The following is a 17095-nucleotide window of genomic DNA, read 5'->3' as shown; positions in this document are numbered from 1 at the left end:
TTTCTCACACTTGTGAATCTCCAGTTCCAACAAAACATCCATCCGTTTACATCAAAAGTAAACAGCAGCAGCTTTTCACTGATTTTATTTTAAGATGCCGATTGTTGGATTTTATTTTTCTGAAAACAGGAAAGTAGTTTCTCTAATTTATGACCATATTTTAACTGGCAGAGATAGTGTTGATAATATGTGACAGCCACTCAGCCATTTTATCTAAAGCAGTGGTAATAGTTAATTAACCTGTCCTGCAGGACCTATTTAGCCATAGCATCAGTAACAGAGACTTTATTTCATAACTACACATGACAATATTATTGTATGTGGGTTTTAGAATGTGTTAGGCTACTCAAATTCTTTTTAAAATTCAGGCAGGAAAAGATGAGATATCTTTATGTAGTAGTGTCGTTTTATATGAGAGGTAAAAATAAAAACACTGCAAACATGTAGAAACAAAAATTTGGATCTATGAATTTAAATGCAAGACCTCCTGCAAATAAACTGATATTATACGAGCTCACAAAATACAGTACTAAAGGCCTGTATCCTGTAACAACTTGCAGATACGCTTAACCATGTATACTACACACTGAAGTCAAAGCAAGTGCAGAGAGGGCCCAAAGTAGAGCACAGACATCAGTCTTTGTAGAATCAAGGCCTCAAGTAATACATTCCTAACTACACATGTTGCTAGACTTGAAAAAACTGCGTGTGAGGTTTCTGGTTGTTTCCAAAAGTACTTTTTCTTTGATAGTGTTCCATACATTGTGTATATGTATACATATATGTACGTGTATGTATATAGACACAAAGTTATCAACTTCTCAATCACTTACGAGAATAATTCACCTTAGAAATATAATATGATGTTTTGCTACTCACCTGTCTGTTACGTTCATCCATAATCCTTGTAATCTGAATCTTTTTTCTCCCCATAGTCCCCGTTTTTTTTCCTCTCCTTCTTCCTTAAAATTATGTATTTTTCCCTTCTCTTGTCTTCCTCTTTCCCGTTTCCTCAAAACAAACCTCCTTCTTCAGCACTTGCACTACTCAGTTCACAGACCCCTGCATCCGTTCCTGCTAAACACAGAAAGGAAATCAAATGTTATTATAAAATTGATAACTAGATGAAAGTTAATATATGGAGCTGACCAAGCATCCTTATTATAATTTAGTGTACAAGTAAATTATAGCAAAAATTTACTGCATCTATAAAGTAAGTAATGCATTCAGAAATAATAATTTAATTCAAAGGCTTCTTTTTTTGAACAAACCCACCAATGTATCAAGAAATGAAGAAAAGGACTGAAATACACATTGCCAAAACTTTCACAGAATTAAGTGTCTCCAGTTTTAAATATCACTCACTGCTCTAATATGAAAAATTACCTAAATCAGAGAGCTAATGAACCTTTCTGTACCTATGTATGCTAAGTAGGCCAGCTAATTCATTTCTGAAAGGGAAAACAATCTTGTGTTTTGACAGCAGAGGTGATAATGTCCCTCATTATGCAAATAGGATGGACTTTTATTAAAGTGTTACTTGATATATGAGAGATGTCACCTACTTTAAATCCAAAATTTTTAACCTTAATCTTTAAGAATACAGATTAGTGCAAATATTACTCAAGATACTTGGCAAAAAAAGAACAGTAGTGCATTTTGCCTCATTTTATTTTAGTATAAATTCTAAAAGGTTCTGACAAATGATTTATAACTAGCAAACATGTACATCTTTCCTTATAAAAATTCTTGCACCAAAAGCCAAGCTATATAGCACAGAATAACAGGGACAGATGATAATTTAAGAATGTTTTGAAAAATATTTTCACAGTTTTACTAATGCACCAATACTAACTCCCTGAACTTTAAAATACTGGTTCTATTGCAAAACTAAGGACACTTAGACGCAGTATATAAAAATACATAACACAGTGCACATTCAGTATTTTGCAAAATGTCATAAATCACAACATTAATTTCTATCATATGCAAAGTATTTTTAGCAATAAAAGATTTGACAGAAATAGAAGAAAATACATAAATTATGTCCAGTCTAGTACTAAAGTAAAAAATGCAATTTTCCCCTTTTTTAACCTTCATTTACTGTATTTTTATACATACATATTTTGAACAGAACAGCACAGAGTTCATTTAAATACAGAAGAGAAAATAAATCTTAACAAGATTCACGTAAATGGATTTTTAAAAGTTTTTATGTTAGATATATAGTGTATTAAAAGTATTGCCTTGGAAATAAAAAATTAGTAATTTTAAAACAGAGGCTGGTGTTTCCTTATTTATTTTAAGCTCACAGTCTCGCAGCCAACCTGATCAATTCTCACAATATGTTACATAACACTAAGCCGGTGTCCTGGCCATTTAATCCATTATTTGGCTCTGATTCAAAGCTACTGAGGTAGAAAAGCCAGACCTCACTCATTCTGATCTTTGATGCTCTCTTGATTTTCTTTGCATACATTAAACTTTAAGCTGCTCAAGTGTTTTATCACTCTAAGAAAAAAATAAGTTAACAAATAAGCAGTCAGTTGGAGTTTTCTAACTAGGCACTATGACAATTAATCTGCTGGGCAAAACAAATTTTCAGGTATACTACTTATTACCTTTCTGTACATGAATGCCTTTTTACATTATTTGCTAGGCCTAAATCATTACCATAATGCAGAACATGGAACAATTCATATCGCCGATATAATAAAGTGTAAAGGCTGCAAAACTTTTTTTACTTCTTTGAGAACAGTTCAGCTTCTCGCTGCTTGCTTCAAAAGACACAGAGGTGCTTGATCACATTTACAACAAAAAATAGAAGTCCAAAACTTTGAAATAAATTAAGTTGATTAAATGTATTTATAAAACTTTTTTCCCAAACAAAGTCAGGAGACAGTCTTATCTGATATTCGCTGTTGACAAACAAACCCATCCTATTTTTAGAAACAGTTTTAAATTTCCTCGGACTGGGTTTCTTTCCTGTTTTTCCTATAGCCTTACCTCCGATACAAAGAGCAAGTTAGAATGGTGTTTCCCATGCACATGCAGGACCCAAAGGAGTCTAACAGGCTTTCTCTGTAACGGTAAGCCAATACGCTAATCCACAGCAAATGCATATGGAACAATTTCCTTTCCTTTCATTCAGCTGAAGCCAGTGGCACTATCGGCTTACAGCACTACGCCTGCCTAAGCTCTTATTCACTGCAAGGTGGAAGGTCAGGGTGGACAGATTAGAGCAGTGGTGACAGGTTAGCAAGGATGAGAGCTGCTCTGCAGATCAAGATGCTGATGCTGAGCGAGTTCAGAAAAAAATCACTGAATACTGAGAAAATCTACCAGGAAGGACAAAAATCTTAGTGGAGGAGCAATATGTTGAGTCCCTCCCACACACTTCTCAGTTCCACATTTAAGACCAGTCTTCAAACAACAGAAGCTTTTATAGGCAGTTTAAAATCAGAATACTTAAAATTCCTGTCAGCTACACAAAATTATCTTAAAGTAATTCATGCAACACTCCATGAGCAGAATTTTGGTTTTCATTATCTGTACTAATCCACTAACTACACTAGTTTTAAGTGGAAAAACAGAGGTGCAGGAAAATAAAGTTGACAGGGAGCAAGGATGATTTGGTCATTAAATATTATCATACAATCTGAGAGAACCTGAGGGAGAAGACAGAATATGTTAGGTCATATGTATCCAACATACAATTTGCAAAGAAACATAATTTTTCTTCAACAGGCAGCGGGTTAAGTTTTCTTGCCCTGATGAAAAAAAATCTCTTGCCTGTTTGCTTTTTGCTTGCCAGTCTAATTTCAAACAAAAGCTTTTCAGTTTTTCTAGCACATTTATTTCCTTTTTTTTTAAATAATTTCTGCTATTTTTACTACTACTAGAAACAAATTTGGAATGCTGCGGTATTCTTTATATCTGTCTTACTCTTTTACACATATATAGATATCAACACATACTGCTTCATGTGCTATTCTTACTGTGTGTTTGCCTATAGTTCTATTCATTTCATTAGTATATACATTTGCACAGGTACATATTTAAAGCAGATAGCTGGACTGATTCCAAATCAATTAGATTCAGATGAGTAAATCGAGGCATCTGATTCAAGGGCAAAAACCTTCAAAGGCTAGTGGCTTCCAAGTCAAACAGAATGTAAAGAACTCTGGAGAGCAACAAATCCCCATGGCTGCTTTAGGAGTTCACCAGTGTTCTCAACACTTTTTGAAAGATCTTGCAGGATTAAATATTACAAATTAAGTATTTAAAGTTCCTGTTAACTGATAAATTGTATTTCCCTAGCACTAACAAGGCACACTAGCTAGAAAAGTTGAAGGTATTATAAAAGTCAGATAGTACTACAGGCTTTCATTATCCAAGACAATCTAAAAAGGAACTTAAAATTATTCCAGAAACTTTGTTGAAGTAACTCTCCACTTAAAAGAAGCCTTCCAACTTAATGACATGGTTTCATGCAAACAAATTGCACTTAAAGAAACACATAGTTACATGCTATGGTGTTACAGTCTTCAGCATTTTTTCTTTTTGCAAACCCAAACATAAAAAAAAAATAATAGACTGCTTACAAAAAGAGGAACTTCATTTTTGGCGGGCTTCTGTTCACTATATGATTTGGCAGAGGCAGTGGTAGCTGACAGAAGATTGATCTGAGCCTTGAGAAGGGAAAAGAGCTAATGGACAAATGCAGCAGATCACTGGACTGCTCCTGTCTCTTTCGTACATTCGCACACAGACATACACACAGGCGTGCACATACACACACACACATGCACACCCGCTATCCCTCCTCTGCAACACAGAAGACTCTTGATAGAATGGCAGGAAACACGCACAGAGTGGTCAGGGAAGGATATGATGTCAGCAACCACGAACAATAAAAGGTGTAAAGGTGCTTCCTTCCCTAAACTGTTCCAGAAGTGCAAAATGGGAACCAAAACTCTCCACTTCCTTCTCCGAGCAGAACTGTCTGAATCTGCTCTGCTGCAACACCCCAGACAGAGAGTTCTTTGAACAGTCACACCAGGGGCAATACGGAGTATCAAAACAGGAGAGTCAAAATATTTAATTTATAAACAAGAAGGCAGCCAGAGAAAAACTAAGTTAAAATGTTCTAGGGTTTAGCATTTTCATGGTCGCTTTGCAAAAGAAACAAACTTGCCATAAAGATGTCCCTGTTCCATTTAAGCAGTTTGCATTCTGAGTGGATTCATTAGGTTAGAACCAAAGAACGAAATGAAATTTTTTTATTATCCTGATGTAAGGAAGCAAACAAAAAAAATGCTGTCCCCATTCTCGTACCATTTTACATCGATAAATAAAAGTAACTTCAAAGATCTATGAAATCTTTTTATGCAAATCTCTGTTTACTCAAAAAGTTTTGAATCAGAACCTAAAAATCTAAATGTATCAAGTAAGAATACATCAGCTACTTTTCTGATGAAAAATTGGTTGCAAAAACTGCAACATAACCATGAAAATCCACAGCGGGGCACACGTATTCAAATAAAATGGTCACTGAAATGTTTTCTCTAAAAGCCCTAGCTGACTATGTTCCATATACAGACAAAGACAGCCACACAGTGAAGAAACAGCTGGGCATACTGCATCAAATAAAGACACTGATCATTCTGGGCCTGCCACCTTGAGCTGGATAAAACTGAAAGAAATCCAGAAAACAGTGAAAGTAATGATCTACTCTCGTGTTATCTGAGATCAGCTGACATCAAAGATAGAAGTGGTCCTTCACAGTTAATGTGGTTTGGTTGCATGGTCATTAGAGAAGACACAGTTTGGGCCATTAACAGAAAGGTTATGATAAAATTATATGTGTCATCACCACAGCAATACACCAGTAAAGCAGAAATGTCATGATTTACAGTATGGTTATCCAGGCAGAAAGCCATGCAACAAATGAATCTGAGTCATCTTAAGGTTTCAAACATCTGTCCACAACGCTCTGAGTTAGAAATTAAACATAACCTACATTTATGTGTTTTGATCTTATGAAGAGGCTGCCACATGAAAAGACTGGAAGGGAGTTTGTTTCGATCTACTAAATTTAACTCTCAAGAGATCATGCATTTTGCTACAGGAGGTACAAAACAAACATTTAAGCCATAATGGATATAACGTAACACATGAAATACTACAGACTACTAGAGAAAGAGTATGTTAAACTGAAAAAGGCTGTATATAAAGAAAATATTTGTAATTTTTAACTACAAAAGCTTATTCATCTTTTTATTTATCTAACCTGATTCATGGCATGAGTTTAATTTATAACAGAGAACTATTCAAGGGCAATGAAGTTCTGCATCAGGGATAGAATAAAATGTTCATAATCTTGAAAACTGCAAAACCATTGCCTATATTTAAGTTTTTAATTAAAATTTTTAGAGCAAACTTGAATCATTTGATCTGAATTAATATTTCACTAATTTTACTACTGATTTTGAAGCATATGCTGAATTTGTAAGATTCTCTATTCCAACTGATATTAAATTGATTTATTTATTTGTAAAGGACAGCAGAATGTGTTTATTTTTAAGTCTGAGCTTCAGGAGATATACCTTATTTAATTTTCACATTTATACATGAACATATTCCTATTACACTGACAGTATAGCAATGAAGTGCAGAAAATTCCTTTCTTTCAGCCTCGTTACTGTCTTGTAATCCATACTATTACTTGCATGCCTAGGAGGAAGAGACATGAGAACATCCAGCACTGTAAATTTTTTGGAATTTGGAGTTAAACAGTTCTGAAAACTAGTAAGAATACTTAATCTCCCTTGAATCAGAGAACCGTGGTCACTGTAGCTTACAACTCAAATTCAGTACCAAGTTATCTCACAGAGCAAGAACTTGTGCAATGTGGGTGGAAGAGCTTCACTTGCTGTTATTTTGCAAAGTTCCCCTCAAAAGTTTTTTTGGGCAAACTAAGCATCATTGCCAAAATAGTGGAGAAGATGGTACTTCCTAATATTAGTCCTACTTCATCATGCCACAAACCCTGTTTTTCAGAAGACTGAGTTATCCAGAGGTGGAGTATCTAGTCTGAAACCACCTATCACTTGAAGCTGATCCATGCCTACAGGAAAAGGAAAGGAGTGACTTCAGCTTACCTGCCAGAGGATGTGCTGAGAGTTGTCCATCAGGCATAGTGAAGGAGGATTTTCTGAACAGTACATACATGTTATACCAAGCCTGGACATGCTGATAAAGATCCATGATAGGAGGCCAAAGGCCTTGCAAGTGATTGTGGAATTTGCCACAGATGGCGAGTCATTCCTTGCAGCGGTGCACCAAAAGAGGAAGCAACCACTGGCAATCTAGATGAAAACTGATTGCCTGCAGCCCAGTAAGAAGAGATATGTGCCTGCTACGCTTGATGAACAAAGGAAGACTTAGGTAATTTACAACATTTTTGAAGAATAGATGAAGAATAATATATGATTTGTAAAGGAAAAATCCAGAAGGTAATGCATATTTTAAGGAAAGCAATGAAGTGAAATGCTAGTATACTAAAAAACATACCTATGAAAAGTTGCTTTTAAATCTGCAATGACTAGCAGGTGATGTTTCAGTGTCTACTCATCACCTACTTGAAAAAAAAAAGGAAAGCGAATAGTTTGAAGAAAAAGTTTACAGGTTTATGATTAGGTTCATAATATACTTTTGGCAGCTGGACAGGAATAATATGAGTCTGAACAATAAACATGGAATAAGACCCTTGAAGTGCTTGGGAGACTCGCTCAAGCATAACAGTTTATTGAATCAGACAAGCTAATAATACAAGGGAAAAAAATAAAGGACTGAAAACTGAATCACCTAATTGGTCTGAAATGGAGACAGTGACTGGGGATGGGAACCTGTCTGAAAATGGAGTAGGAAAATTGGACTGCTGCAATTTCAGCTAGGAGTCTCGATAGTTTTGAGATAATAATTTGATTGGGATTGCATTATAGTTAATAGGCATGCAATAAATATCAGGAAAGGTGTTTTACACATTCAGTCTGTTATTTAATGAGTTGGAGGAGAAGGGGAAACATTTCAGCAGTCAAGAGAGAATGATTTACCACTTTGTGTGTTGAAAAGGTGTCTTGGAACTACTCTGATCCTGGCCTAGTTATATTTACAGACATCTTTCATACCACATAAGATACTAGTGCTTACAGTTTGGGAGCAGTCTTACACACAAAGGACTTCGGAGAGTGTTGGCTTATTACAGGGAAAGCCTAAGATCTCTAGAGTTAAGTCATTGCATCACCTGAAAGCAGTCTCTGGTTGTGGTTATATCTAGATTTACAGATTAGTTACTAGTTTTCATATGTGAGGAAGTCTGTGGTGAGGAACATAAATCCCCACCACGGCTTTTAAGAATCAGGGATAATTCCAGGTATTATTGGCAAAAGCTATATACTGCAATATCAAATCACAGGCTGAACCTCGGCACAAGTGCTTGGCAATGCGAATACCAGTGGCAGGCAATTTTAGATTGTCCTCTATTGAAGAAATGAAGGATTGATTCTCAAGCGGGTTCTTTGTTACCAGAAAAGATTTTTGATTACTTTCTGTTCATAATTTGCTGAATTGCAGAAATGTAAGCAAGCTTGGTACATGCACTTAGACAAGAGAGCTGGAGACAGCAGTGTCTGAACTATGGTCAATGATCAGACCTGAAGCAATAGACAGAATAGATGGAGAAGACAATTTAATTTAGCTTAAAACAGGCAGACTTGTTTACACAGACCTGGTCTCGTTCATCTTCATCCAACCAGCTCCAGAGGAATTTTATACACTCTGACCCAGGATCCTCCCTTTTCTCACTCAAAGGGCACTGTAATTGTGCCTATCTATGTTTAACAACACGAGCCAAGTTCTGCTATCCTAGGTTTGTGCTGCACCACCACTTCATCTCTGTGAGAAAGAACAAAGGTTTGGACTGTAGAAACCTAATAATCGTATTTTGAAAAGGGACATCTTAGACTTTTGCAAATGAAACTTTTCAGGAATTTTTTAGAGAAAAGAGAAAGCTTTTAGAAACAGGAATTTTGTGGTATGAATAAAAAGGACAAAACATAATAAGAACCCAAAGTCTCTTTAAAGTACTGAGCAAATAAATGAGCACTGTATTTGGGTCAAAGACTAAGCTGAAAGTTAGGAAGGATCACCTAAGCATGTAGAACAGGGACAAAACTGAGGATGAATGTACCTTAAAATTACGAACATAAGTGTAGAAATTAAGAGAAGAAAAACTGAGATGTCAACACGCTCCTCATAATGGAAATGTGTGCCTCTGCCAGGCAACAGATTCTACAGAAATACAGTGAAGGGGTTAATAAAAGGAATCCTTTCCAAGATGACTGAAGTGAGTAACAAAAATTGCCAAGGTAAAGCTTGAATGACAGTAAAACTGTTTTGGGTTAGTGATGGGAAAACTGTATAAATATGTTAAGGTGGTATAAGATTTTTTCTGGTTGGGAAGTGTTGTTCATGGTGTTGCCATTTTAAGAGTATTTTGAGTAATGGCTGGAAGATGAAAGAAGATAGCATAACTCACGAGCATAACTTCTGTGATCATATAGACTTGGATACCTGAATAAAAGACAGCAAAGAACTTTGTTAGGTATTATTTCGTGGAGGTTTGTGATTTATGACCAAGAAGAGAAGCTGAAAATTGAGACATTGGGAGAGAGCTCTGTTATAGAAAATACAGGGGATAGAGACCTGAAGTAAAACTGACACAGAGAAATGGCTTTGGAGTTACTACTGATGGGAAAGGGAACCCAAACATTAATACTTGAAAATGGATATTAATTCTCAAGTCATGTTACATTTAGAGATGTAAGAAATCTTTGTAAAAAAACAATATCAAGGAAATATTTGTGTCACTTGTCAGTTTCCCTGCCCTAATGGAAACAACCTGTTATACACTGAATTTGGCTGGCTACTCGAGCCAAAAGGGGAATATATCTTTTAAGCATATCCCCTAACATGGCTGTGCTTCCTACCAGAGAACTGGAGCAATCAATGTGAAAGACTTCAGGCAGGTGTCCCTGAGCCACAGAAGTTTCCTCCAAATCTGACCACAGCTTGGGAGATCCATGGAAGCTGTACATGCCAGTCTCTCAAGCTACATAGCTAGTAGTTTGCTGTTATCCTAGGGAGGCTTGAAAAAATTGATTCTATATGGATTGACTATTACTAATGCCTTAGATATTTATTTATTTATTGATCACTGATATATCTTCTATGATGCAACCAGTCACCCAAAGCAAAAACTGACTTGTCAAAGATGGACTGAGTCTCAGGCTGATATAATTTTAAATCCAGAGAATATCACTGATTTCTGTGGAGCTACTCCTTTGTACTAATGCAAACATGAGAACACATCCATCACTAGTACTGAAAAAGGAGTAAGACCAGCTCTGTAAGCAGAGGTAATATCTGATATAGATTAATCAAGTTGGAAAAAATAAATCGCCTTTACAGTGTACAAGCCCTTCTTTGGAACCTCAGTGTACTGAAAAGCTCATCCTCTTTTCCAGCTCTAGAAGCTGGTCTAATGAAGTATATTGCCTCTGATCAGAAACCTCTCATTTGTGGTGTTAGACCATCTCAGCTACAACAGAAACAGAAAGTTGTTTTTCCTACAACATAGACCTAAACACGTAACTTTCATATTTAAGCACCTTTATTAGTTTTCTAAAGCAACCTCAGATCAGTACATCCTTCATATGGCAATTAACTTCTCAGAGAGGAATGATTAGATATAGAGATGTTCTGCTTCTCTTTTTTGCATACCCAGTTCTAGAAACACACCCTTTTCCCTTTAATTCTGGACCTTCCCAGAAATGTCAAGAATTAAATATAGTTCTTCTGAAATGTAAAGTAGACTGCACAACATGGTGGAGAGCTGCAGAGCTGCTAACTGTTCATTCATTCTGTGTAAATGTTAATATGATAAATATGGGTATAAAAACTATGACACTCCCTGAACTCAACTGCTTGCCCAGAGACAGCTGCAGGCTTAAAATGAGGAGGAAGAAGGCGGGGGGGGTAAAGGCAAGGGAAATATATCAATCTTCCCAATGACCATGACAGCTGAAAAGTCTACATTAATGCTTCCAATCCCACTCTGACATTTTTTTCCCAAGGACAAAAAGAGATGAAATGTATGTCAGGTACATAATAAGGCTAATAAAAAAAATGAAAACACCTGCATTTCACCGAATAGGGGTGAAGAACTGCCTCTGTCTGTGAAATATATATCTTTTTCTAATGGCAAAGCTCATAAATTAGGACAAGTTGCTGCTGTTATACAAAATACACACCATTTAAGTAGAAACGCATGAACTCAGAATACATCTGTTCTAAAAAAAAGGAAAAAGAGAAAAGTACAGTGGCATTATAGCAAAGAAGCACTTATATTGTGATTACAAAGACCTGATACCTCTTATAAGCCACATGATAGGAAATAAACCCTGCACAGATATTGTCTGGTGCCTCATGTCTGGAATTTTGCTTGTTCACTATGAGGCAACTGTTAGAAAAATGGAAAGTTCTGACTACCAAGAAATAAAGTACATGGCCCTATCTGCTTGTGCTAGCGCTCCATCACTCATTTGCTGAACCTACTTGCTTTCTACCTCCTGGCTGTAACTTGACAAGAGGCATCTCTCTACACTGGAAGATCCAAACTGGATTCCCACTGGTTTGGAACTAGAAAAAATGTATAATCAGACAAGGCTATAGGAAAGGAAAGATAACATGGAATTTGCTATGAGGGAGTAAATAGAAAAAGATGCCTCTTGGGAGAAGGAACGGGCAAGGTGCCTGAAACAACTAACTTATGTTGTCTGTTGAGGAAGGAATTTTCTGTTTTTCTGGCTTACTGGGATATTTTGTCCATAGTGGTGGAGAAAGGGGCAAACAATAGATATACTTCTGTTAACAATATTCACATGAAAAGAGAGAAAGAAAGGGAATGGAGAAACTTAAGATATACAGCACACTGAGGAGTTATGCTTTGATATGAAAGAGAGCTAAAAGGGCTGCACTTTAGATACTAAAGGTCCATCTTGAATCAGCTACAAAGACATAAATAGCCCCATCTAATTTAGCGTGCTGTTCAACCACATCATAGTTCACATTCAGTTTTTGAAAATTGTATTAGGTAACTAATTCATACTTTCCACATGAGGGTTTGTTCTTCTAATTTTTCACAGAATCTGAGTCTAACAGCTCTCACCTCAAGACCTGTAAAAGCAAATTCTCTACTGAAATGGAAGGTGTTTACCACAGAGGTACACCTACCACTGTCTTCAACTACAAAAGCCATAAGTAAGCATCACACCCTGCCTACTGAACATCAGCTGCAACCACTCCATTAGCACATGCAGCTGGATTTATTTATTTTATTTCTCACACATACAAAACATTGCATTTGGCAGTAGCCAAGGCAAAAAGTCAACATCCTTGACAAATACCCGAAAAAAAACAGACATAAAATGTGCTTAATTTGCAGAGGGAAATACAGTGCAATTTGCTTGATAGTCTCCGTTCTATCTTGAATGAGCATTTCTTTTTCTAAACGGATCATTACCAGCATTGCTTATTTTATTATTGTCCTAGAAGCATGCTGAAAAAACCAAAACATAATCAATAAAAAGATACATTAGCTAAATCTTTTTGTGGCCTTGAATGTACATTATGTTTTCTCAGAAATGGTGCTTTTCGAGCTCTACTGATAGGCAAGGTGATTTCTGACAAAAAATATTCTTAGAAACAGACAGCTGCGTCAAAAGTAGCAGGCAGCATAGTGTAAAAAATTGAACCTAAGGTTGGGACACAAACATGGCTGAGATCTGCTCCTTTTTCTGCCAAAAATATTCCATGCAACCTTCATTTCTTACTCTGTTTCTCTGTTGAAAACGCAGGGACAAGAAACCTGGGGATTTGTTCATGCAAATGTTCTGAGAAGTTAGTACAGTGCATATATATTACACAATAGAGCTTTCAGTGAATATACTATAATTCTTATCTGGTACAGCCAGTGAGCATGTAAACAAATAGAGAAGATCATTTAACAGATTCAAAAATGTATGAGTAATGTTAAGGGCAAGATTATGATCATAAAAATATTAATATCTTTTAATATCTTAAAAGCACTGATTTCAGAAAACTAGAATTATTTTGTATATATAAAGCATTTATAGACACATTGTTCTCGCACTATAGCCCTTTATGCTAATGTATATCATCTTGAAATAAAGATATTTGACAGTACTGTCATATAAGGTCCAACATGGTACACAGCAGATTCATCAATTTCCTGTTTCTTACCCTCTCTCTCTTACAGCATCCTAATCAACCTAATTAAAGCTTCGTTCATTTGAAACCTCAGATGACAATTTGTTTAACTCTATCCCACTGTGGTCTTTTTATAAAGAGAATTAAATTTGATCTTCTGACAGCAATTATTAAATGATCCCAACTGGCCCCAATTAAGACACATGGCTCACAGGCCTCAAAATCCAATAAAGTGCCAAGCCCTCTCTTTCACTTGTACATCTTCCTTTACCTTGCTTTATTTTCTTAAAGCCAATTAAGCTCATCTTATCAAGTGGAACTGAATGCCATTGTGTAGACTAATTCAAGATACAATGCATCATTTTACTTTTACAGACGTACTGAAGTAGGGACAACACGCTCAAAATCATCCTTTGAAACCCCTCCCCGATTCAATTCACCTAGCTTTAATGCCTTTCACTGTGCTGCACATGACCTACATATCCTTACTTTTAAAACACTGCCTACAATGAGCAGCGATTAGAGAAATATATTAAATATCCATGGTACAAGTTTTGCACTACTTACAATTCTCCTTATAGTAATACGTCTCTTCTTTAAGCATTTCCACTTGGCTATCATTTCTTCATTTCAGAAATTCAAAGAAATGTGACACTCATGTAACTTCTGAGGGTAACCTTTTTTTCCCTTTAATTTTTCCGCACATGTTCAGTAGTATGCTGTGAAGCGATGTTCCCAGGATTTCATGTAAAGGCAGGTAGCCCCAGGATTTGGAACTCATTGATTGTGTGGTACTCTAGGGAAATAGCTGAATTAAAACCAGCCTCGTGAGACCCAAGTAGCTTCCATACACATCTGGCTCTTCTTATTCTAAACTCTAACACCTGCCTGGAAATTTAACCCCCATCTTTTCTCTGAAGAACAAATGGGACAGATTTATCCACTGCCATTTGGTTTAGGTCAAAGCTGAGCTGTGTGGTGTTCTGCTAAATTAATTGCAATGTAATTGATATTGTTTGACACAGTTTTTGAAAAGATGATGCTCATCCATTTTATGACCAGACTGCTCTCTCTGTATTAAAATACGTAAGATTTCATATTTCTGCACATTCACCCTAAGTACAGCTTTGAGTAATAACATATTAAAATACAGCACACATTTTCTGTCTCAATATTTCTAATGAATTGCTGTACAAAATAAGATTATGTGCACAATTATCACCAAGAGAGTAAGTAACAAGGAAAAAAAGCTCAAAGCAATACTACTTCCATTGTGTGAATATTTTCTACATTTCTTTAATTTACATACTGAACAAATGTAAGCACGATATTCCTTAAACACAAAAAAGATAGAAAGACACTAAATTTCAGTGCAACATTTTCTTTACTAGCAGGAAGATGTGCAAGATTATGTAAAACATAATTGGACACATTTCCTGCCCAGCTGGGAAACACACTTTCTTTGTAAAAATTTTAGAAATTAAAGTGATGCCAACCACTTCTCAAAAAGTAAAATAAATTAATTTTTAAAGAACTTACAAATGTTGCATTTAGGAATTAAAAAAAAAAAAAAAAAGACTTCAAAAGGCAGGCAACAGTTTTACTCCCAGAAATGCTTATGACTGTGGTAAATTTGAACTGTAATATGCAATAACAGCTGACAGAGAATTTCTAACAGTGCATTGAAATTTCTGAAGACTAAAAAAGATTTCAGTATACTGTGCTGCAAATTATTTCTCATTGTATTCTAATAATCCCATAGAAGATGTTAATTTTAGATCATTCTTTTCTAAAAACAGCAAACCCTGTATCAGATTTAGTGCAAAGAGCTGAAAATATCCTGTGGAAAAAATCTGTACAGAAATCAGATCAACCCAAATCCTGCCATTACTCAGCACTGCAGTGACGTGCAGATGTTTGTAGTGGTTTAAGGAGCCAGCGGGGGCTGGAAACTCTACATACTCAACTCCAACATGATTGCAATTGAACCTCATCAAAGTAAGAGCTCATAATTTGTCACAGAAAACAGCCAATTAACATATGTTAGAAAAAGGCTCCCATAAAGATAATATATGATTAAAGATCCAATGCAGCTGTCACAAATCAAAATTTTGCATTTTAAAAAGAAGTATCACTCTGGGTTTCTGAATGTTTACATCGATAATGGATACTATATTTAAAAAAAAAAAAAACAAAAAAACTACAGAAAAAAACTGCCCCTAATTATAGTATTTCCTCCAGGTTTGGAGTTACAGCTTAGGGAGATTCGGGTACTAAAGCACTACTTACTGTTCTGGCTGTTGTGCTGTAAATAGTTAAGACCCTTGCCAAAACACAACTGTTATTTTGTTCTAGTGCTATTTTAAAAGACAGACCTTCATTGTGAGTGAGGTGGCCTTCATTGATGCACTTTGTTGTCAAGACATTCCTCTGAAAACACAGCATGTCCTTCTTGCTACAAAAAATACAGTACTGTGGAACTGTGTACTATAGCCCCAGGGGCAGCCCTGTGATCCTAGCTGTTCAAATGCACATCCCTGAGTAAAGCTGCACTGCAGCCAGTTCCATTATTTCACATTTACTTTGGTGAAAATGAGATCTGAACATAGCCTGCAACCATCCTTTAAATAAATACATTTATTAAAAATAGTTTTCACATATATATGCATGTAAAATGAAGCCTGTTGCTTTATTAACACAGAACCCTGACTGTGATGCCTGTTCAGAACAATAATCTTTATTCCTTCTATTTGGCACAGCAATATTTTTATTACTGAAACACTGCATAATTAAGCTGCTATTTTTTACAAGCATTATGCATTTTTCCTGCATTTTTCATTGAGGATCCTGTGTGTCAGTCAGTAAACTCCAAGGCAATTTGAATAGTACCTTGTTTGTATGTGTGTGCATATGTGAGTGTGTGTGTCCTTGTCTTGACATCGTGTTGTAAAAGGAAGTGCTTCCTCTTTTCTGTTTGAAAGAGACCCAAGAAAAACAAAGTTTGGAAACTCAGTAGTCTGACTGAACATTTGTCAATGTATTTTTAAAAATGCTTTAACTCCTATTCAGTCAAATACAATTTTATGTTGATGGAGAAAAGCAGGGACAAATTTTAATCAATGCTAACAGAGAACAATATAATGGAGATAGTATTCTCCTGAAATGCAATGTGCTGATTTTTAAAGGTCTTTTCTCCCCTTTAAAATCTTTCAATGATTCAGAAATGCTGTTTCCATTAATGCTGTAGTTTGTGTCATCAGCACAAAGCTAGCTCTCTTAAAACAGCACTTATCATATTGGTACTGAAGTATCTGGCAACTTTAAAGCTATGCTTTCAAAATCCCTGAATAGGCTCAGAGTTCTGAATACGCTAAAACTTAATATGATGAGAGGTCAAAAGGAAAACTCTTAAGTGTTTAAAGCTATGCATGTGTGTAAGACTCTCAAAAAGATCAAAAGCACTGAACATTTCTGACCCATTTACTAGGAGCAAAAATTCCTAATGTTCTTTAATATTCTACACTATGTTATATTAAGATAAAGAAATAATCATTATGAATCATTGTCCCTTTTAACAAAATGCTGTCAATAATGTTAAGGTTATGCTGCCTTTTTTTTTTTTCCTCAGGAGTGTGTTCATTGATTCCCAAGCAATCAGTAACACTTTTGATTAAGATCTCAGAAATAGCTGAAAATCCCAAGGCTTCTCTACTATTGAAACTTCACATGTCTTTGACTGTCC

At 35.8% G+C, this 17095-nt stretch overlaps 1 protein-coding gene across 5 annotated transcripts in view; it reads right to left on the bottom strand.

The window, feature by feature from the left end:
- Window positions 1-17095, bottom strand: part of MEF2C (myocyte enhancer factor 2C) — a 123506-nt gene that overhangs the window by 75260 nt on the left and 31151 nt on the right. For 4 of the 5 annotated variants that reach the window (XM_009886853.1, XM_009886855.1, XM_009886859.1 and 1 more), the window contains exon 1: window positions 880-933. In XM_009886853.1, coding sequence (XP_009885155.1) covers window positions 880-933 — 54 coding nt within the window. Of the gene's footprint in view, window positions 1-879; window positions 1078-17095 lie in introns of those variants that run through there. The other variant, XM_009886854.1, reaches the window with a different exon arrangement.

This window comes from Charadrius vociferus, unplaced genomic scaffold (assembly GCF_000708025.1).
Source record: "Charadrius vociferus isolate BGI_N301 unplaced genomic scaffold, ASM70802v2 scaffold244, whole genome shotgun sequence".
NCBI classification, from domain to species: Eukaryota; Metazoa; Chordata; class Aves; order Charadriiformes; family Charadriidae; genus Charadrius; species Charadrius vociferus.
Note: the sequence above shows the minus strand (reverse complement) of the source record. Positions and strands in the feature narration are given on the sequence as shown.